The sequence below is a fragment of the Rhinatrema bivittatum genome, chromosome 15, assembly GCF_901001135.1.
Source record: "Rhinatrema bivittatum chromosome 15, aRhiBiv1.1, whole genome shotgun sequence".
NCBI lineage: Eukaryota > Metazoa > Chordata > Amphibia > Gymnophiona > Rhinatrematidae > Rhinatrema > Rhinatrema bivittatum.
The window spans coordinates 21,028,139-21,051,885 of NC_042629.1; the positions used below are offsets into that span (position 1 = coordinate 21,028,139).

Here is a 23,747-nt window from a genome sequence, read left to right on the forward strand (position 1 = left end):
TCGCTTAGGGCCAGATTTATTTAGGTGGTATTTATGACAAATATTTATTTATGTATTTACATAGTTTTATATTCCCCCACCTCCAAAATAGCATTCATAAAATTCAATCAATATACATATAATAACAAAACATATTATAATAAATACAAACAGGAAAATTATGTAGAATCTTTGTTCTAGGTTAAGTGTATAGCTTATCCCACTTGTATATTTTGAATTATTTCTTCCTTGGCTCCTCGAGTGCTAGGATTGTTTGAAAAAGCCATTTGGACAGTTTCACAAACTGTACACATGCTACATCATAACATTAATTTTTGTTTCATTAAGTAATAGAATAAAAAATTTTCTGAGAATAAGCCTACTGTCTAGTGGGCAATTTATTAAAAAGTTTGCTCCAACAAAAAAAAGTTTCAAATTATAAATGAAAAAGTCCCAATAGTTTAAAAGAAAACTTTCTGGTATAAAATAGTGAAAACCTTTAACAAACCACCTTCAACTCACCAGATCCACGCTCACACTCACACACACCGTATTCTGAGAATTCTGGAACTGCTTGGCATGTAAGGTCTTATATAATGCATAATTACAAGGCCTGCAAACTGTGTTTTTTATTTATTTAAATGTAGTTCACATCACTGGTAGCTCAAGTATAGAAAATAGAGATCCAATAACTTCTAGGGATGTGTATATGTTTGAAATGAATCAGTAAAATGGATAAATGAGCTCATTTCCAGTTCATGCCAAATGAACCTAATTTTAAAGAAAACAAAACTTTTCCTTCAAATTCATTTTCCGCATATAGTGCTTGCTATGTGCCTAAAACAAATTTGAACAAAAAAAAAAACCAAAAAACTGAAAAATGAAAACTGAAAATCAATGCCAGAAAAGCAAATGGACAAAGCAAACCTATGTTTTGCCTCTGTACATCAATAATAATTTCAGTGCACATACTATACAAAAATGACTACACATGAACATTTTCATAATAAAAGAAATGAGTGACATTTTAATATTGCTAATTATTTTCAAAATGAAAACTGTATATTGTACACATTCACTGAATCATAAAGTGTGTTTATTTTTCAAATTTTTTTTCAAGATTTCACTATTGATCTTGTAGCAATTCTGTATGAGTTTTGCATTTTTTGTCCCCAACCAGACACATTTACCATCTAATCCTCAGAAGCCAAAGTACATGAATGGTAACATAAGCATTAATGCATGCTAAATGCCTGCATTAATAATTGCAAGTACTTTATGTGCCTTAACAGTGCTGTTAATGAAAAATCTAGGTTGATATAATGAGGTACAAATGCATGCAAAATAGATCATTATCTATTAGCACAGTGAAAAAGTACATATTTCAAAATGCACGAAATGAAACACAGACACAATGTTGAAAACAGATCTCAAAGAGTTTATCATCTGCATTAATGCATGCACTTTCATGCATGAACTTTGCCATCTGTGGTAATGCATCTCAACATCGGTCATTAATAGGGACATGAAACACCATACAGTTTAGTACATTATCCTAAAAGCAAACGTTTTCATCAAAGTACAAAACAAACAGAAAACCCTTGTGAAATTATTTGTAAAAGGATATATTAAATATTAATGATGGGCTTTTAATGAGAGCTAATTTTAGCCATTATAATATTTTTATGACAGTGGACTGCAATGAAATTAGGATTTATGCTTTTTGGGCCAGAGACTCTGAACCTGGCAAAAAAAAAAATAAAAAAAAAAATATATATATATAAAATACAACTTTACATTTAATTGCGAGCGTGGAGGCACAGTCGCTTACTCAAGGGAGATGTGAGCCCTTGGGCCACGGTGTGGCTCGGGGAGGAGCCCCAAGGCACACACCATGGGAGGTGAGAGCATTCAAGCATGGGCTAGAGCAGGAACAAGGTTGGATCGGATCAAGATGGAGAACATCAGGAACTGGAAGAAGGCAGGCTCAGCCCTCCCGTGGACCTACACGCACCGGTGAGACCCAGCAATGCAATGCTGGTCTGGAATAGCCCGCCGGCCACTTAGTAGCCCTTCCATACCCGCCGCTTGGGAACAACGAGTGCGTCAGGCCAGACGGAGGCTGAGGGCAGGAACAAGACGAGATATGGAACTCAGGACTTGGAAGACTCAGATGAGGAATCAAGGAACTTGGAAGACAGACAAAGACTTGTGGAACTTGGGAGACTCGTGGAACTTGAAAGACTCAAATGGACACTCGTGGAACTTGGGGGACAAGGTTTCAAGATACTTGGAAGACGTGGACAAGGTTTCAGGATTCAGGCACTAGTACAGATTGAGTACTGCACCGTAGCGCGCCCTACACAGCTGCTCATGGCTGGTCGCGGACCGAAGCAGACTCCAGGCGAGACAGTGGAAACTTGGAACTGGAAACATGTCAAAGATTCAGGAGAGGCCTGCACCAAGGCGTGCCCTACACAGCTGCCTATGGCTGGTCGCGGACCACAATGAAGCGGAGCAGGTTCTGGCTTGAGACTTGGGCATGGACAGAAGTAGGCACCAGGTACTCCAAAGACCAGTAACAGGATTCAAGATTCAGGATTCAAGACTCAGAACTTGGCATTAAAAACAGGGGCCTTCCAGAGGCTTCCACTGCAGACGTGAAGACAGCCTTATGCCACGAAGTGCTCTACACATCCCCCCATGGACTGGTCATGAACCACGATGATGGCACGCCAGGAAAGGTGGACGAGCAGGAAACCTGGAAGCAGGATGAAGAGAATCCGGGCAGCGCAGGAACAGTGTCCAGCTGGAACAGGACTCCAATGACAGGGAACAGGAACCGGGTCAATATGGATTTATCCTCAGGATGGTCATCTGGAGGCGGAATCCGGCAGGCGAGGCTAGGCAGAAATACCAGGAGCCAGGAACTGGTAAAACTAGGACACAGGAACTAGAACAAGGAACATCAGGAACTTCAGGACATGGAACTTCAGGACACCGAGAAGACAACGAAGGAGCTCCAACGAGGAACAGGACCAGGAACATGAGGACGAAAGAGACCAGGAACATCTAATGAAGCCATTAAGACACAGGAAGACCATGGAGGACCTTGACCGGAAGGAAGACCACAGACCACTGTGAAGTCCGGATTCAAAGGCCCCAAGGAAGTGGAAGAGAGCCCTTTTATAGGGCTGGATTAGGAGCAAGCTGATGAGGTCATCTGGTGGGGCCGCGGGCTTTTCCCGCCACTGGCCCTTTAAATGTTATAATGAGGTGCACGTGCATGCCTATGCAGGGCCCGGGGAGTGAGGCAGCAACATCGGCAGCATCCTCACCACGAAGGAGGACATCCTGGCGGTGGCTCCAGGGCTGTGAAGAGGTAATGGCGGCTCATCCTGCGGCATACAGCTGCTTCGGGCCTCATGGGAGCGGCAGCCTAGGCCACAAGAAGACGTTGGGTCGGTACTGTGCAGAGGATGTCCTGCAGGAGCAGCATCGGGCCAGGGCAGGTGAGAGGCTGCTCGCAGGATGGGCTCTGTGAGCAGCGTCGTAAAAGAAGATTCCTGAAAATGCTTGCTTTCCCACCTCTTTCTAAGGCATACTTTTCCCTTTGTTAAGAAAGTGGGTTAAAGTAATGCTTTGAATTGTAAGTCAGAGAGTTTCATTTGAAAGTGAATGTCTAAGAAACAGATATAAATAAATAAATGTGTTATTTGATTTCCTTGGTGTTACTGGTACACTGGAAACGTAGAGACAGAGACTAATACTGTTTCAACTGTTTGTACTGGAATCTGAGAGAGTGAATTTTAAAACTCTTTTCAATATGAGAATATATGTTTTTGAATTCCAGGAGTCACATTTTTTTCCAGATGTGGCTAAGGGGCCACGCAATGAAAAAAGAAGCAAATCCTTCTGATGTAGCCCCAAGAATTACAGTTTGAGAGGCAATTTTTAGTTATATTTTTGTATATGCAAGCTGCAAAGTACATGTTTTTCAAACCACTACAGCTTTCAGCTTTTTTGAGTAGAAAGATGAGACTGACTGGAAGCCCCCTCTGCTTCTGTTTCTCCATAAACTCTTGCTATTTAGGTTAACTGTAATTCATAAAGCTATCCATCATCATCTTCAACTCGACCTGGAAATCCCACTCAAACTATACTCCTCTAACAGACCAACCAGAGATACTCTCAAAGGCACTCTGAAATTCCCTCCTACTAAAGCCTCACGCCTCTCGATGACAAAGGACAGAGCTTTTTCAATAGCTGGCCCATCTATTTGGAATAGCATCCCATCAAGCCTCAGAGTAGAGCCTTGCCTGTTAACTTTTAGAAAACGACTTAAAACCTGGCTCTTTCACCAAGCCTTCGCCGACCCACCAGACAAGCACTAGTTGTCCTCACGCTTACCCGTCACGGTGTTTATTCTTACAAATGGACTCTGACTCTTCCAGATTAAAGCACCATTAAGCTTTAACCCGCACGCACTATGTTATCACTTTGTTATCACTTTGTTTATTTATTTCCTGCCTTGTCTTCCTTCCAGCTTCCTGCAAGCTTCCAAGTTCCCTTACCCTGTTGATTGTAACTTTGACTCATTCCTACCTATTGTTTACCTTTCGTTCTCTTGAATTGTGACCCCAGTTATATTCTTGTTTATTGTAAACCGATCTGATATGGTTATTTACTATGAAGGTCGGTATATAAAACTGTTAAATAAATAAATAAATAAATATTGATGCCCTTTTTTTAGCAGTGGTAAGGTTTATTGGCTCAATATTTCTGTATTCCTTATGTGAGCTCCTAATTTTTGGATACCCCCTCTCAACTGAGGACTACTTTCTGATAAGATGTTAAATTGCCTTTTCTTTTATTATGTGATTATTCTTTTTCCTATTTCTTAATGGCCTTCCATGCAACATTTATATTGGTTTTCTCAAATGAAAACAAATGAGTAAATAAAATTTAAAACATCCCGTGTAACTCAATTTCTTGAGCTGTTGACATACTATGTCACAGAAAATACAGGGCAGGAATATTCAAATCTGGCCCTCAAAGGCCACAAATAAGTCTGGTTTGCAAAGTTACTAAAATATGCAAATGAACTTGTGTCCTGGGCCAAACACTTGCCAATATCTTTGATGAGCATTCGTTGTGGACATAATGAAAACCAGGTCTATTGGAAGCCCTTGAGGGCTGTCGTTGAGAACCTGTGGTACAGTGTGTTCAGCCTGCAACACTTTCACCAGACAAACTATACAGATTGTGGAATAAAACTTAGCAAGACATTATTAGAGAGCACTTAAGTGCCTTATTGGCCATGCTTTACGACTGATTCAGGACAGAAATTTTAATTATTTGTAGGTTATGGATCTCCATTTATGATCAATTAGACCACATTATACATTCACAGGATGAACCACACTCAAACATGTGCCAACCATGTGCTCTATTTAACACTGAATAACAAAATCCTTGGGAAACTACCTATAGGCTCTCCAGATGTACATAAGAATACAAATGGCACATTAAGCCTCTATCTTTCTCTGTCTCTCTATGACAAGCTATTAAGAACATCCAGTTTTCTCCCTGTGTTCCTCATAAAGGGAGTGTGCATCTCTCCTTGGCAGTTAGCTTAGGAAAGAAAATGCTAGGAGCAGAATACCAAAGTAACACAATGGATTCAACTACAAATTAGAAACTTTAATCTTCAACCCTTTTATTTTAAGGTTGATAATTGTAATTAAAACTGTTCTGGCTGAATATAAGTAGTGAGTGCAATTACCGTACGTCTCTTGAAGCATGAAAACATAGTCCACCTTGGGATTTTATTTGTTATATTTTTATACATGTTTCATTGGGATTAGCTCTAGGAATATGTCCTCCACTAACAGTTGTCTTAGCAAGAGCATGTAAGCAATTAAAGATAGAAAGATCAGATCCACTCGCAAAATCCATTAGATTTTTCCTGGTAAAGCTGCAAAACACCTTAAATGAATACCCAACTTTAGATTTTCCAAAGACCTGAAAAGCATTTGCAAAAAAAATGAACATACGGGGCGGATTTTCAGAGCCCTGCTCGCCGGGAAGCCTATTTTACATAGGCCTCCCGGCGCGCACAGAGCCCCGGGACTCGCGTAAGTCCCGGGGTTCTCAGAGGGGGGCGTGTCGGGGGCGTGTCGGGGGGCGGGCCCGGTCGTCGCGGCGTTTCGGGGGCGTGTCGGCAGCGTTTTGGGGGCGGGTACGGGGGCGTGGCTACGGCCCGGGGCGGTCCGGGGGCGTGGCCGCACCCTCCGTACCCGCCCCCAGGTCACGGCCCGGCGCACAGGAGGCCCGCTGGCGTGCGGGGATTTACGCCTCCCGGAGGGAGGCGTAAATCCCCCGACAAAGGTAAGGGGGGGGGTTTAGACAGGGCCAGGCGTGTGGGTTAGGTAGGGGAAGGGAGGGGAAGGTGAGGGGAGGGCAAAGGAAAGTTCCCTCCGAGGCCGCTCCGATTTCGGAGCAGCCTCGGAGGGAATGGGGGTAGGCTGCGCGGGTCGGCGCGCGCCGGCTATACAAAATCCATAGCCTTGCGTGCGCCGATCCAGGTTTTTAGCAGATACGCGCGGCTCCGCGCGTATCTGCTAAAATCCAGCGTACTTTTGTTTGCGCCTGGAGCGCAAACAAAAGTAGGCTATTCGCGCGCCTTTTAAAATCCGCCCCACAATGAAAAACTGCTAGAAATCACAAAGCTGATTTTAAAATTCAAATTATGTAGGGCCTTTTCTTGAATTTGATGATAAATCTACAGATTTTCTGTCAAAACTCTTAATAAAAGACAAAGAGATGACCCATCCCCATATAGGGGTAGGGAGGCCACATCCTGGGCGGTGCACTACCTCCAGACCTTAGGGGAGAGAATACAGGCTGGGGGTGGACCGGCAGACACAATATACGTGTAGGCCAGCATGCCTATCAGCCTCTTCTTTTGGCAATTTTTCCCACACATATGTAGACTTCTTGTGGGTGATCCCGATTCAGTATGGTGGGAGAACAGTGAACAGTTGCAGCATAGTCCAGCAGAGTTCAGCACGCCTGTAGGCATACAGTAAGCATTGTTTTTAAAGCTGGTAAGGAAGGGAATAACAAGTAACCACTCTTCCCATGGATGGGTAAGTTGCCTGTCACATCTTCGCCTTTGATGGCCGGACTGGCTTGCTCACCACCAAAAAATTAAGCTGCATATTCATTCATAACTCTGGCTCTTTTATGGACCGGGACGTTGTAGAACTGCACAGAACATTTTACCTGGTAATCAAGGATCAAATAGGCAGGTCCTGCATCTTGGACAGCAGAATGTGTTAAGGGGGCTGGATTCTATGACTGACCCTGAGACACGGTCATCCTATGGGTATTTGAAAAGTTAGATGGTGTATTTGTTTACATTTAGTGATTAGTTATATGCAACTGACCTATGCTGCGGCCATATACATCGAATAAATATCTTTCTTGAAAAGTGGTGTGATATAGAGTAGTTTCACAGGTCTAGATGAATAGTGGGCTGGGGAAGGAGTAGTTTCACCTGTCATGATTACCTGTCTACTAGTAGTTCACTGAAAGGCTACTTTCTCCTTAATTGTATAGCATTACACTAGCTTACAAAATACTATTTTTCAAATTAGATATTAAGAGGACATTTGAAATGCTTGTGAGTATGTTCATAAGTCTATGTCATGTGTTATCTTTCTCTTAGAAAATGTTTTTCCAAATGAAATTTAACTTTTAAGTTCACTTGCTTCTGAGTCACCATCTATGCTGATATTTTTATATCCAGCACCTTCAACTGATAATTTAAGAAGCCTCACAGAGCAAAAGGATTTCCTACACCATTGTGTGGGAGAGCATAACAGTGAAAGGGATACATTTTCCTCTGATGTTTCTTCTGTTTTTTTGGTTCCCCAGCAGGGCATTTATCTAATCAGAAAAGGCTGTAAGAGCAACTTAAAGATGAAGGTTGAAATTGCATCAAAGATGTATTAACTAACAGAAGCCAGCTGTTGCAGACTTCAGTACACTACACGTATATGCAATGCTCATACTGTCAAATGCACATTCTTTTCATGGGAATTAAAAAAGAAATATTCTCACAAAGCCAAGCTTCACTCTAATGAAGAGGAGGTGCTCCTGGCTTCTTCTGTACAGTGCGCCATAAATTTTAGCTTGCCTGACCCAGAAGGGGGGAGCCCTACTCACCCCTTGTCCCCAATTGATGTGCTCAGTAATTACAGGCTGTGCCACTCCCTCATAGGCTCCAGCTAGAAACACTTGAGACATAAAAAAACTACACAACCCCTATTTGTATTTCTAATAACTTCTAAGTCAAAGAAATGGCATCCTGTCACCAGATTTAAGTAGATATATTCAAAGGAAGGGCTTGTCAAATAAATAGAGTCTGCTTGAGGTCAGAGGTGCTCAAGCCAGTCCTTGGACATCCCATGCATCTCTAATGAATATGCATGAAATGTATTTGCAGACACTACCTCCTATGCATGTAAATATTTCTCATGTATATTCATTAGGAATAACCTAAAAATCTGACTGGCTGGGTTGGCCCAAGGATTGGTTTAAGCACCCTTGCTTTAGGTGTTCAATGAGGAAATTGAATAATTGATATGTGTTGCATTGGCTGAAATCCAATGAAAATCTGACATGCTATCATCAGAAGAAAAAGAAAAATATCCTAGCACAGGCGCCACATATGAAATACAATATATTTGTAGATATATTCTTTAAACATATAAGATGTTTAACTCATCACTGAGGGAGCCTGGAAAATATTAGGAATGTGCATTCATTGGCCATTCGTTCGTTTGTTTCACCGTTATGCATATACCTCAAAGTACGCACATAACTATGTACACACGTACTATGAGGTTTTCGTGTAATGGTGAAATGAATGAACAAATGGCCACTGAATGCACATCCCTAGAAATATCAGTGCTCAACATTCCTACATACACTGTCATCTACCAAGGAGCCCATGGCACTACAGTGGGCCATGGCAACTGGATTCAGTAATACACGTACATTGCATTTAATTGATCTGGTGTGGCACAAAAATAATGACAGTTTATACTACTATAAGTGAGCACTGGATAGCTCAGAGCCTGTAGGCCACGGGTTCAAATTCGGCTAATTTCGATGGGGACTTTAACAATTGGATACATGAAATGAACTGGTGGTCTCAGTCCAGTTTCAGAAGCTACAACAGAAGTGATCACATTACAGCCATTGTAAGATTCTTATGAATATGAGAAACCTGCTGCACACCTGGTCAAGGATATGAAGAACATACCATTGTGCATTATTCTTTTAATGGTATCTCTCTCCTCATTATCGTGACACATTCCATTTTATTGTGCTAACTCACTAAGGCTTTTCTCCCATTCTGTCTCTATGGGAAAATCCCTTGATGAATCAGGCCCTAAGTTTGCAGTCCAGTGTCATAAGGAAAGCCTGTGGGAGAAGTGGGATTCGAATCCTGGTTTCCCTGCAGTGTCTCAATCGTTTCCTGGAGGCACATCCAACCAGCCAGGTTTCCAGGATATCCATAGTGAATATGCATAAGTTAGATTTGCATATGCGGAAAACCCAGGGTATGCAAATCTATCTCATGCATATTCATTGTGGCAATCCTGAAAACCCGACTGGTTAGGTGTGCCTCCAGAAGAGGGCTGGGAAACTCTGCTCTAGCTAATAGAACATGTCCTTCCTCTTCTTGGCCACCATAAAGCACAACCCTTTGTTTTTGTTTACAGTACAAAGATAATGTGATTTCTTACACCTACTTCCGACTTTCATATTAAAAACATTACTTTAAGGTGATTGCTTCAGAATCTGCCTTGAGGCCACTCAGAAAAAAAGGTGAAATATCAAATGTCTGTCTATAAATAGGTTTACTCAATTTTACTCTATAGATTCTCAAAAGTGACCAGGATATAAGGTTGAGAACTTTTACAGGGCCATTGTTTAACTGCCTGCATTGATGCAAAGTTTGCAGGTAATTTTTATCCACAGACTTTACATTCATTTTCCAAAGTGAAAACACACGCATACCTTCTCTTTGAAAATTATCTCAGAAAAACTACCTGCACACATTTACACCCACGGTGTGGGCATAGTTTTTCCGAGAAAAAAGCTTGTGCATGTTTTGAAAATTCAAGAAGTGCATGTAAGTGGAAACCCTTCCGCATCCCCGCGCCCGGGAATGCCTCATCTCAGTGATATGCAGTGGGACGCCATACATTGCATTAGGGATTCGTATTCAGCTGGGGGCAGATAAGTTGCATTCGGCAAGGAGGCCCCCTGATACATTTATACGTTTTCTTATTTGTTTCCCGGCTAAAATTAAATTAACTACAACCCCCCACCCTGCTGACCCCCCCCAAGACTTACCAAAACTCCCTGGTGGTCCAGCGGGGGGTCTGGGAGCCATCTCCTGCACTCCCACCCTTGGCTGCCGGTATTCAAAATGGCGCCGATAGCCTTTGACATACTATGTCACAGGGGCTACCGGTGCCATTGGTCAACCCCTGTCACATAGTAGGAGCAATGGGTGGCTGGCGCCATCTTGTGCTCCTACAATGTGACAGGGGCTGACTAATGGCACAGGTAGCCCCTGTGACATAGTAAGGGTAAAGGCTATCGGCACCATTTTGATTACTGGCAGCCGACGATCCGAGTGCAGGAGATCGCTCCCGGACCCCCGATGGACCACCAGGGACTTTTGGCAAGTCTTGGGGGACCCTCCTGACTCTCACAAGACTTGCCAAAAGTCCAGCGGGGGTCCGGGAGCGACCTCCTGCACTCGGGCCGTCGGCTGCCAGTATTCAAAATGGCGCCGATAGTTTTTGCCCTCACTATGTCACAGCGGCCGACTGCCAGTATTCAAAATGGCACCGGCCATCCATTGCTCCTACCATGTGACAGGGGCTGACCAATGGCACCGGTAGCCCCTGTGACATAGTATGTCAAAGGCTATCGGCGCGATTTTGAATACCGGAAGCCGAGGGTATGAGTACAGGAGATGGCTCCCGGACCCCCCCGCTGGACCACAAGGGAGTTTTGGTAAGTCTTGGGGGGGTCAGGAGGGTGGGGGTTTGTTTAAATTGGCTCCTTTAGATGGCCGAATAATTCGGCGAAGATTCGTTATATTCATGGGGAATCGCGATACGTTTCGCTTCCCCACGAATACAACAAATATGGCCCTATACGTTGCGGATTACCAATTCATAGGGAATGAATGCACACCCCTACCTCATCTCTCTGAGGACAGAGGTACGCACAAACAGGCTCTATGCATATACGTTTACCGGCACATATTGTGGGTGAAGCCCTTTCTACCTGTGGAAGTCAGAATAAGCACTGAAACAGGATCCTTTCCCCTTCACAGGAGTTTTTCCTCTTGTTCATAACACACCATTAAAGGCAAGAAACCAAAATGAAAATTGTAAAGCCTGACATTTCCTACTGACTGTGGCAGATCAAATCCTCAATTGGTAGACCCACTGTCTTCTAAACACTATGTTACCCAATTGCCTGAACCACAGCAGGTACACAAGTGCCTCAAAGACAGGGAGATTGGCTCTCTGCTATGAAAATCAATGAATGAATGTCCACAGATCTGAAGGACAGAACATACAAAGTGCTACTGTGACAGGAACTGCTCTTTCAAGTTTGATTGCCAGTAATATCAGCCTTTGAAACCCTCTAAAATAACATTGCTCCAAATTGACTTAGGAAACTTTGCCTGCACCAGAAGCTAAGGTAATGATGATGAATTCTCCTTATGATTTGCTCAGTTTGCAGTTTGCATGGGGCGACTTATGATGCCATCCATTGGACCAATTCTGTCCACATCCCACGTTCCTGCAGTTACCTGAAGGTGCACCAATTGAATAAACCCTTACAGTCACTTAGGTATCAAACCCAACAATTGGTTCACATCTGCTAAATTTGATCTCCTTTCTATTATAAAATACAAACTAGGCATATATTCATTAGAGATGTGCTTCGTTTTTTTCTGCCGGGTCGTTTTTTGACTCGGATACCTCGTGGTAAATTTCGTGTTTTCTTGTTTCGTTTTTTTGAAAAACGAAACGAGGAAACCCGAAACCGGGCCAAAAAACGAAACGGCAAAGGAAGCTTAAAGAAAACCCACCCCAAGCATTTAAAATCAGTTTTCTACATAAATACAAAGTTTACAAACTACCCCCCCCCATCCCGATCCCTCCCCAAGACTTACTAAGTACATTCCTGGTGATCCAGCGGGGTCCCGGGTTCCATTTGCCCTCCGTGCTCGTGCTACTTGCAAGCCGTGCTCTTTAAAATGGTGCCGCATAGCCTCTGAACTACCATGTCACAGGGGCTACCTGCGCCATTGGTCAGCCCCTGTCACATGGCCATCGGCGCCATCTTGTGCTCTTGTCATGTGACTGGAGCTGACCAATGGCGCCGAAAGCCTCTGTGACATAGTATGGGCAAAGGCTATCGGCACCATTTTGATTACTGGCAGCCGACAACGAAATCGCTTTCGGACCCCCGCTGGACCCCCAGGGATTATTGGCAAGCCTTGGGGAGGTCAAGAGCCCCCTCCTGACCCCCCCAAGGCTTGCCAATAATCCCTGGGGGTCCGAAAGCGATTTCGTTGTCGGCTGCCAGTAATCAAAATGGCGCCGATAGCCTTTGCCCATACTATGTCACAGAGGCTTTCGGCGCCATTGGTCAGCTCCAGTCACATGACAGGAGCACAAGATGGCGCCGATGGCCATGTGACAGGGGCTGACCAATGGCGCCGGTAGCCCCTGTGACATGGTAGTTCAGAGGCTATTCGGCACCATTTTAAAGAGCACGGCTTGCAAGTAGCACGGGCACGGAGGGCAAATGGAACCCGGGACCCCGCTGGATCACCAGGGATGTACTTAGTAAGTCTTGGGGAGGGATCGGGATCAGGGGGGGTGTTGTATTATAGTTTATTTAAATGTTTGGGGTGGGTTTTAATAAAAAAAAAAAAAAAAAAAGTGTCCCTCTCCCCATGCAAACCCGAAAAACGAAATTTCCCCGAAAGTCGGGAAAAATTCTTTTCGGGTTTCGGGGCCTCCGAAACCACAACGAGTTAGGAAATTTCGTTGAATTTCCTAACTCGGGAGAAAAACGAACCACATCTCTAATATTCATTATGGTTCATTTCTCTTAGAAATTACAAATATCATGGTTTGCTAGGTGTAGAATCTCACATATTCACATGCACACCTTATACTAGAGGAAACCAACACTCAGTTATTATAGTACTGCCATCTCAAGGAATATCATTTTAACTTCAATTATTATCAATCTCTGTTGTAAAGGTTATAGCTTTCATCTTGGGTACTAAACCATATTAACTGAGCCTTAATTTTAATGACTGCTACCATATAACAATAGTGCAGTTATCCAAATTCTAAGTCATCTTGAAAGTTTTGTCCAGTCCTAGTTTTTTCAAAACACTTCCTATCTGATGTCAATAACAGGTACAATTCAGAAAGTATCATATGCAGGATGGAATGTATAGGAAACATGCATTCTAAAATCAATAGCAATAGTATATTTTTTAAATATGGCAGTCAAAAACTATCCCATTTGCTAAAGAAATCCATCAAAAATTGTTAGGAATAATGGACGTGAAGATCTGCACAATCACAGGATTTATAAATATAGAAGCCTAGGCCTGCGCTGTAGGAGACCCTGAGTTCCTTTCCAGTTCCCTGGACCACATGGCTTGGGAAATGCTGCATAGGCAGCACTCGCAGCGGGCTAATGGGGCCACGATATATTTTCCTTTTCTTAGTAAATACTACAACTATTTTCCAAAATAAAAAAAACCTAAAAATGTTCAGGGTTTTCATTGGGTGTGTGTGTTTGCTTCGAATAATCTAAAATAAAACAACAATGGGCCATTTTAGTTTAGATTACCCATTTGTTTAAAAAAAAAATACATAGCCTACTGTCTTTTGGAGGTCCTTCACTAACCCAGATTTATCTGACTTTTGTACACTTCAAACTGGATAACCATGCATTCTATGATTCCATAACACTGCTAATATAATACATGTTGCTATTAACTAAATAAAAAACACAAGAGAAATGTTTCTGTCCACACTTTTCTGAATCCAGAATCATCTGAACAACCAATCAATCCCATCAATAGCTTTCAAATACTCTAATCCTCTTATGTTTCTTACACTCATGATACCATATTCTAGTTCCTGAAGTCCTGCAACATATATGCAATATATAGTAATGGACGGCAAAGGCTCCAGGGGTGATCCGGGTAACTATAGACCAGTGAGCCTAACTTCAGTGCCGGGAAAAATAGTGGAAACTATTCTCAAGATCAAAATCGTAGAGCATATAGAAAGACATGATTTAATGGAACACAGTCAACACAGATTTACCCAAGGGAAGTCTTGCCTAACAAATCTGCTTCATTATTTTTGAAAGGGTTAATAAACATGGGGATAAAGGTGATCCGGTAGATGTAGTGTATTTGGATTTTCAGAAAGTGTTTGACAAAGTCCCTCATGAAAGGCTTCTACGAAAACTAAAAAGTCATGGAATAGGAGGCAATGTCCTTTCGTGGATTACAAACTGGTTAGAAGACAGGAAACAGAGAGTAGTATTAAATGGTCAATTTTCTCAGTGGAAAAGGGTAAACAGTGGAGTGCCTCAGGGATCTGTACTTGGACCAGTGCTTTTCAATATATATATATAAATGATCTGGAAAGGAATACGACGAGTGAGGTTATCAAATTTGCGGATGATACAAAATTATTCAAAGTAGTTAAATCACAAGCAGACTGTGATACATTATAGGAGGATCTTGCAAGACTGGAAAATTGGGCATCCAAATGGCAGATGAGATTTAATGTGGACAAGTGCAAGGTGTAGCATATAGGGAAAAATAACCCTTGCTGTAGTTACACGATGTTAGGTTCCATATTAGGAGCTACCACCCAGGAAAAAGATCTAGGCATCATAGTAGATAATACTTTAAAATTGTCGGCTCAGTGTGCTGCAGCAGTCAAAAAAGCAAACATAATGTTAGGAATTATTAGGAAGGGAATGGTTAATAAAACGGAAAATGTCATAATGCCTCTATATCGCTCCATGGTGAGACCACACCTTGAATACTGTGTACAATTCTGGTCGCCACATCTCAAAAAAGATATAGTTTCAATGGAGAAGGTACAAAGAAGGGCAACCAAAATAATAAAGGGGATGGAACAGCTCCCCTAAGAGGAAAGGCAGAAGAGGTTAGGGCTGTTCAGCTTGGGGAAGAGACGGCTGAGGGGGGATATGATAGAGGTCTTTAAGATCATGAGAGGTCTTAAAGGAGTAGATGTGACTCAGTTATTTACACTCGAATAATAGGACTAGGGGGCATTACATGAAGTTAGCAAGTAGCACATTTAAGACTAATCGGAGAAAATTCTTTTTCACTCAACGCACAATAAAGCTCTGGAATTTGTTGCCAGAAGATGTGGTTAGTGCAGTTAGCGTAGCTGGATTCAAAAAAGGTTTGGATAAGTTCTTGGAGGAGAAGTCCATTAACGGCTATTAATCAAGTTTACTTAGGGAATAGCCACTGCTATTAATTGCATCAGTAGCATGGGATCTTCTTAGTGTTTGGATAATTGCCAAGTTCTTGTGGCCTGGTTTGGTCTCTGTTGGAAACAGGATGCTGGGCTTGATGGACCCTTGGTCTGACCCAGCATGGCAATTTCTTAAGTTCGGCAATGAGATGATTATGATTACTTAATCAACAAATCGATAGTGATCTTTTATATTGTTTTGCTCCCTTTTCCCTCCTCATTTTCCCCTGTTGACTGTACAAGGCATAAGGCTGTAAGATAAGACTTCTTCAAGGGCAAATCACTTGGTGCTGATCATTAGACAGATGGTTGTTCCTAAAAAGAAAATTCTAAAAAAACAGAAAAATCCATTTGGTTATAAGCCGCAGCCCTAGCAGGGTATTTTGCAATGGTAATATTGTCTATATATAATTAAAAATAAAGCATTAAATTATCATGTACATCTGAGATTGCCTTTGTGCTGATTACACCATGACACATAACAAAGATAGGTAAACTTACCGTCCTCTTGGCAAATCAGAATCATCCTTCTTCCATCTCACAGTTGGGTGAGGATCCCCTTGAACCTGACATCTAAATTCCACGGCTTCTTCCTCCAGAACCACTAGATTAATTGGTCTTCTAAGAAATGTGGGTCGTTCTTGAAAAGAATTTAAAAATTGCATTAAATAAATCAATAATTTAAAAAAGATATTAAAAAAATAATACCAGAATCTAAGACCAATTTAACAGCTTTTCCACTCGTAATACTTATCATAGAAACATAGAAATGATGGCAGAAGAAGACCAAATGGTCCATCCAGTCTGCCCAGCACATTTTCACACTTTTTTTCCCTCATACCTATTTGTTACTCTTGGCCCTTATTAGTAACTTTTTGGTTCTAGTTACCTTCCACCCCCGCCATTGATGTAGAGAGCAGTGACTGAGGATCCATCAAGCCAAGCATCCTGTTTCAAACAGGGGCCACTCCAGGTGACATGTACCTGGCAAGTATTCCATCTCCTTCAGTAAATAAGCTTCCCAGATCCCTCTCATGGTTCATTCCCACACTCCCTTTCTCATGTCTAACAACAAAGCTCCATAATAATCTAAAATAACAAGCAATCCTAGCCTGGAAATTGCCCAAAAATCCAGTCTCCTAGGTTCTCCATTCAGCCTGCCAGACAGACCCAGCAATATGAATGCCTGCATTTCTGATAGGTCTTCTAATTATTGCAGTATTTCCAGCCTGCTAGACCCAGCTGATAGTTTGATTCTATCATCATGTTTTGACAATGCAAGAACATCTAAAAGAAGTCAAGGGTAATTTCCACTGCTAGAACTATTACTTTTTTAGAAAGGAAATTTTAAAGATATTTAAAAACTGGAAATTGAAAAGCTGCAAAGCTTCAGCTGGAATCTATTTCTTGGACAGTCAACGTCTGCCAGTAAATCACATATTTTATGGTTTAATAGTCAATGGTACTCTAGGTCTTTTTATGTGCTGGCAAAGGTTTTGCTTTCAATAAATGTGTTTTGGACAAACAGAAGCAAAAGTCCTTTCAACAGGAAACCTCAAGTTTGCAAGTTCCTATGGGCTCTTCCTATGACAGAATCAGCTGGCCCTAAGGTGTGTTGACGGTTGGGCTAATCCAATCTCTCATATCTACTACTGTAGTTAATTCAAAGAAAACAGGAACTGCCTTTATAATTATCTGACCACCTGCAATATCAAGAGCTAATTTCTTCAAGTTAAACCTTGATCTTAGATTACAGGGGCATGCTAAGTAAACCACCTCATTTCTAAATGGAATGAATGTCACTATTTATCGTCAGATTTCTTGGCAGCAACATATCGCCAAAGATGTACAGGAGCACGCAATATTTCTATAAGATCAACCCAGAAACAGAGAGAGGTACTTTAAGGTTCTGACGTGCTTTCGAATGAACAACTCAATGCAACTCATGCTTTTAGTGAGCTTACTGCAAGTAAGAGAACATTCACAATTTTAGGGACCACTCTCTGGAATGATTATCTTTGGAAATTAAGAGTGAGAATGATATAGCAATGTTTACAAAGAAATTAACAACTCATTTACTTGGGCAAGCCTTTATATTACTTAGGGCCGGATTTTAAAAGGGTTACGCGCATAAGGTAGCAGGTAACCCTTTTAAAAACCCCCTGCGCGCGCTGAGCCTATTTTGCATAGGCTCGGCGGCGTGCGCAAGTCCCGGGACATGCGTAAATCCCGGGGCTTGCCTGGGGGGGTGCGTGTCGGGGGCGTGTCGGGAGTGACGTGGCATTTTTAGGGCGTGTCTGGGGGCGTGTCCGAGTGCCCCGACACAGCGGCCTGTGTCGGGGCCTGCCACGCGTAAGTTGCTACTGCCTGGAGGCAGTAGCAACTTTTAAGATAAAGGTAGGGAGGGGGTTTAGATAGGGCCGAGGGGGGGGGGGTTAGGTAGAGGAAGGGAGGGGAAGATGCGGGGGCGGGGGGGGTGAATGGAAAGTTCCCTCTGAGGCCACACCGATTTCGGAGCAGCCTCGGAGGGAACGGGCAGCGCGCGCTGGGCTTGGCACGCGCAAGGTGCACAAATGTGCACCCCCTTTGTGTGCGCCGACCACGGATTTTATAAGATACGCGTGTATCTTATAAAATCCTGCGTACTTTTGTAAAATCTACCCCTTAATGCCTACATATTTCTGACTGATTATTATGTAGTTTAATATAGGAAAAGTATTCAGACAACCAACAAGGACTAAATCTGATCTTCATTTCCCTTCTCATTCCAAGTTATTGTTTTCCTTGTTATTTGTAACTGCTTTTCTGCACTATTGTTTAAATGGTAAAGTTTATTATAATTACACCCCTGTTTCTTGTGAACCAGCATGATGGGACCACCGTCTTGAATGTTGGTATGTAAAAAAGTTAAATAAATAAAAATAAATAAATAAATAAATTGCACAGGCTGGATAAACAAATAAGCCTGGGAGTAGCTTGCTTATTGCGTCGGTTACTACCCCTAATCAATTAAGCTTGATATTTCACTTTAATGCAGCCCCAGCACTGCTCTCTACATCAATGGCGGGAGTGGAAGGAAATTAGAACCAAAAAGTTACCAATAAGGGCCCTGAACTCAACAGTCAGAGTAACAGATAAGTATGAGAAAAATAAATGTGAAAGCTTGCTGGGCAGACTGGATGGGCCATTTGGTCTTCTTCTGCCATCATTTTATTTCTATGTATAGAAAAAGATTTTAGGATAAGATTTTTATCAGGACTCAATTCTAATTTTGTTATCTGTTATTATTGACATAGTCACTGAGTCATGTGATTGTCTTATGTTTTATAATATTATGTATTATATAGTTTTTATGGTTATTTGTTAAATGATTGTGGATATTTCCATTGTGATCTGCTTAGAACAACAGGCATTGAATGAAGTGGCATATATATTTTTAAAATAAATAACAGAGCTGTTGTCTTGCACTTGCATATTTCTTGTTTTAAGCTGCAATGAGTCTCAGTTGCTAAGATGGTAACAGTCTAATAAATCCTAAGCTATTTGTTTAAAATCAATTTATTCCAACCCATGTCTCTCTAAAGATAGGATCAGAAAAGGCTAGAACCTACTGGAAATTAAATAAGTGGAATAAAATAGGCAACAGTGATGAATTTTCTGCAAATAATGAAAGAGTATCTGCTACAGTAGTCAAACCATCTAGGCTGTGTGCCGTATCAGTATCTGTTCTGTTCTTCTCCAGTAGTGTATCACTAAAAGAGTCTTCTAAATCAGTCCAATAACTAATTACGCAACTACTGAGTGATCAGAGAGAATGTCATTGACAACGCAATTAACATTCTTTATGTGAGATTAGCTGGATTCGAATCACCTGCATAACTTGCTTACAATGTTAATCTCTCAGGAGACAGAGAGTGCTGATTGCTAGACCATGCAAACAAAAGCACATCTTTTGCACAGTTATGTTAAAACTAGGCAAAAAAAAAAAGTGAATTTAAAAAATATGCTTTTCCTGGAAGTTTAAACAAGCATGTCTCAGAATATAACAATGTGATTTCTATCTGCAACCTTGGAAATTCAATGCATCCCATTTTGTATCTATGCAATAATTCATTTGAAAATCGAGCTTGACATCCTCGGCTAGCTAGCCAAAAATAGTCACTAATATAACTCTTACTTCTATTTATACACATCATCTCAATGGAGGTGCTTCATAATCATTTATTTGCTACATAAATAACTGCTTCTCTAAGGAAAATTAAAAGCAACCATGATATTAGATAAATTATGGCTGTGCAATGCACATTCAGTTTCAAGAGACCAGCCTATGTAAATTTGGAGTAAATTTTCAAAACCTTACACGTGCCAGGCCAAGTTTCAAAGGCCCGGCCATGCACGTAAATCCCCGGGACACGTGAAAGTCCCGGGGCCTTGCGAAAGGGGTGGGGAGAGGTGGTCCAGGGGCAGAGCGTGGCTAGAGGCACCCGGCACAGAAGCCATTTGCCGCTGTGCTGGGGGATCGCGTGCCGGCAGGGTGCCAGTGCGTGCAACTTGCTCCTGCCCCGAGGCAGGAGCAAATGGTAAGACTAGGATTTGGGGGGGGGGGGGGGGGGTTTAGGATAGGGCTAGGGGGTGGGAAGGTTAAGGGAAGGGGTAAGAAGGTTAGTATAGGGGGTAGGGAAGTTCTCTCCCAGGCCGCTCCTAAATTGGAGCGTGCACGTTGTACAAATGTGCACCCCCTTGCGCGTGCCGACCCCCGATTTTATAACATGCACGCACCGGCACGCATGTTATAAAATTGCGTGTCCATGTGTGCGCGCCGGGTAGCACGCACACATGGATGCGCGCAAGTTTTTAAAATCTACCCCTTTGTGAACATAACAAACATTACTTGTTTTCATTGACAGGATGCTAATAGTAGAATAACCTCTATTTACTTCCGGTATTTAGCTTGGTTACAGATATGAAAATAGCACAGAATCCAAACCCTACAAAGGGAATACCTCCTGTTCAGTGTGCTTCACAGCAAAGTTATGTGATGTGTGAAAATCCAGGTTATGTATTACAGCAAAGGCATTTGGCCTTTTTGTTTAATTAGAGGTTACTGTACTTGCTAAAGAATGTGTGGTGGCAGAATCCCAGCACCCAAGCCTCTTTATTTAAGCACAGCTACATATTTCTGTATGTTGCAGTTCATTAGGGATGTTATGATGGCCTTCAAATGTAAATTACTAACCTTTGCATGCTCCAGGAAAAAGACAACCATAAGTGGGCACAAGGCAGTCTAAATCTAATTAAAGAGATACTAAGTACTTCAGCGCAGTGCATTAATACATTTGCCAAGAAGTCTAACTAACTGAATGATTCTATATTCTCTGAATTATTCATTTGTGCGTGCGAGTATATACACACATACACAAATGGAAGGAGGTAGTTTTTGGTTACATTTCATTTTAGAATGCAAGCTTTCTTTTTAATTTTGCTAATTTTTACATTATGTAACAAGAATAATCTTGAAAAGAAAAAGTATGGCATATTAGTAAAGACACTCCAGTAAAGGAAAAATATATCATACATTTTCATTAGTAGTCCACAATACATTGTTGGCTGCACATGAAAATAAGGAGCAACATCAGGGACAAACAAAGGAGGAGCAAAATCATAGCAAAGGCATTAGCTATATTAATACACCTGTAAGCCTCAGCCGTCCAAAAAAGAAAATGATTACAATTCAACTGACTAGGATCAAAAAAGACATATTGTTTTCCCTGATAAATTAGGCAACATTTGCACGGAAATTGAAACTTTAAAGTTATTCCTTTCTGTACTACCTCTCCTCTTAACTCCAAAAAGGATTTTCTTCTCAATTTATTAAATCTTGATAGCACCATACCTTTTGACCAAAAAAAGGTGTTTGACTGTTTCTAAAATAGTGCTTGAAAATATTATTTTTATCCATAAGGAATGTAAATGTGACTAACAAAGGTCTACGATATGATACCACCAAGTCCTGGGATGAATTCAAAAGAGTGGTTAGATCAGGAATATCTTGTTCTTCAGCATTTTCTTGTCTCTCTTCAATAGGATATAAATAATATGCCTTTGAGATCATTGGCTTAATCTCTTCTGGGATCTTTAATATTTGAGAGACATACAACCTAAATAATTCTATTGGAGGAATATTTTTCAGAACTGGAAAATTTATGAATCTTAGGTTGTGGGCTCTCAGTGCATTTTCAATTTTTTCAAGTCTATTATTGACTTCCAAATCTTTTTGCATAATTGCAATGTTAGATTTCTCCACTTCAATCACTCTTTCTTCCATTCTCTCGATTTTATTTTTCTGTGCCATTAATTCCGTTGCGTTATCCTTGACATGCTGTTTAACTTCTATAATTTCTTTAGTCCCACAATCTCTTTTTCTAGGGATTAGAGAGCTTTCCATATTATATTTAAGGATATTTCAGGTTCAACAAGTGTCTTTAATTGATATGTGCAATCCCTTCTTTGCCCCGGCCAGCTGCTTCTCCGACGCCATTTCCCGGACCAAGAGATCTTACCCCTGCAACAAAGTCTAGCCCCGTACCTCCCTCTGCTCCTCCAGGCACTGCCTTGTCTTCATGCACTTGCATGACAAGTCCTTCCGACACTCGAGCCTGCTCCAAAGCTCCGGCCTTTCTACAGCTCTCCTCCGACAGACTTTCCTCGCTCTGGAGGCTCCCTTCCTCGTCATGTCCTGGAGGCGCCGGCCTTTCCAGTGATCCAGGGGTTAATGATAGTTCAGTCAGGGACACATGTTCACACTCCAAAGCATGTTCCCCAGCGATCTTCTCACCCGGTGCAAGCGGAGGTACGGCAGCAAAGAAACTTCTGATTGTCGGTTGCGATAATTCCAGGGGGTAGAGATAATCTCTCCAGCCCTCACCCGGGCTTTACGCTTTGTATGGGGCATTCAGAAAAAGTTAAAGAAGAAAATTTCGGGAGCTCCTTATGCTGCAACTGATCAGGCGGCCATCTTGGAAAGCTCTCCGGACTTCCATCTTAACCAGTGCATTGTCCTGCTGACATTTTTTCCCAGGCCCCATTCACACCAAAGGGAACAAGTCCTGCATATTTTGGACTGCAAGACAACCTTAGCCTTCTGTCTGGAGTAGATGGAAACCCATAGACCACCCAGCTTTTTGTTTCTTTTGACCACAGCAGGCTGGGCATCATTGTTGCCAAACAGACCCTCCAGTTGGCTAGCAGACTGCACCTCCTTCTGTTATACCTCGGCTGGATTGCATCTTGGGGGTAATGTCAAGGCTTACTGTATTTGAGCCATGGTAGCATCGGTAGCCCACTTGTGAGCAGTCCCCATGGAGATCTGCAGAGCTACGTTGTGGTGTTCTATCCACTCATTCACATCATATTACTGTTAGATAGGGATCGCCAACATGACAGGTTTGGCCAATCTGTCTTTAGGAACTTATTTATGATTTAGAACCCAACTCTGTTCCTGCCTAGGAATGTTATTTCTGTTGAGGCTGCCCTTCTCCTGTTACCAACAAAGGGGCAGATGCAAAAACGTTGCGCTGAAAGCAAGCGCTGTATGTTCAGCGCCCACTTTCATAATGCACCCCCAGGCACCTCTCCTGGGAGCGCAATGCAATATTTAAATTAGGGCTCGCACTGGCAAGGAGGTGCTAGGGGTGAATGCATGCCCCTAGCATCTCCTTGACAGCGCCAGCTAGAGAGAGGTCCCCTGTCGGTGGCTGTCTGGCGGTTAATAAAACAGACGCTGAATTTATCAGTGTCCCGTTTTCCTAACCAGTGCACATGCAGGGGTTGGGAGAGTGAATGCTGATGAATTCAGCGTCCATTCTCTGGGTCTCACTATGGGCACCAGAGGGAGTTAATAAATCAGTGTTGGGGTGCCCGGCACTTGATATTGATTTGTTCATTCCTTCACTTGTTGCCGATTGGTCCCGTTACTGTCACATGTCAGTGAAAGGGCCAATCACCTTTCAGAAGGCTGTCCTGAGAGGGGTTTGGTCCTTTTACTGACAGATGTCAGTGAGGGGGACCAGAGGGCAGTGGGTGAGGGAGTGAATAGATTAA

The 23,747-nt window shown here is 42.2% G+C and overlaps 1 protein-coding gene across 14 annotated transcripts in view; it reads right to left on the minus strand.

Moving 5' to 3' along the window:
- The window catches only part of ROBO2 (roundabout guidance receptor 2), a 1,949,228-nt gene that overhangs the window by 229,402 nt on the left and 1,696,079 nt on the right, over positions 1-23,747 (minus strand). For all 14 annotated transcript variants that reach the window (XM_029577976.1, XM_029577972.1, XM_029577965.1 and 11 more), the window contains one exon: positions 16,149-16,287. In XM_029577976.1, coding sequence (XP_029433836.1) covers positions 16,149-16,287 — 139 coding nt within the window. The remainder of the gene's footprint in view (positions 1-16,148; positions 16,288-23,747) is intronic.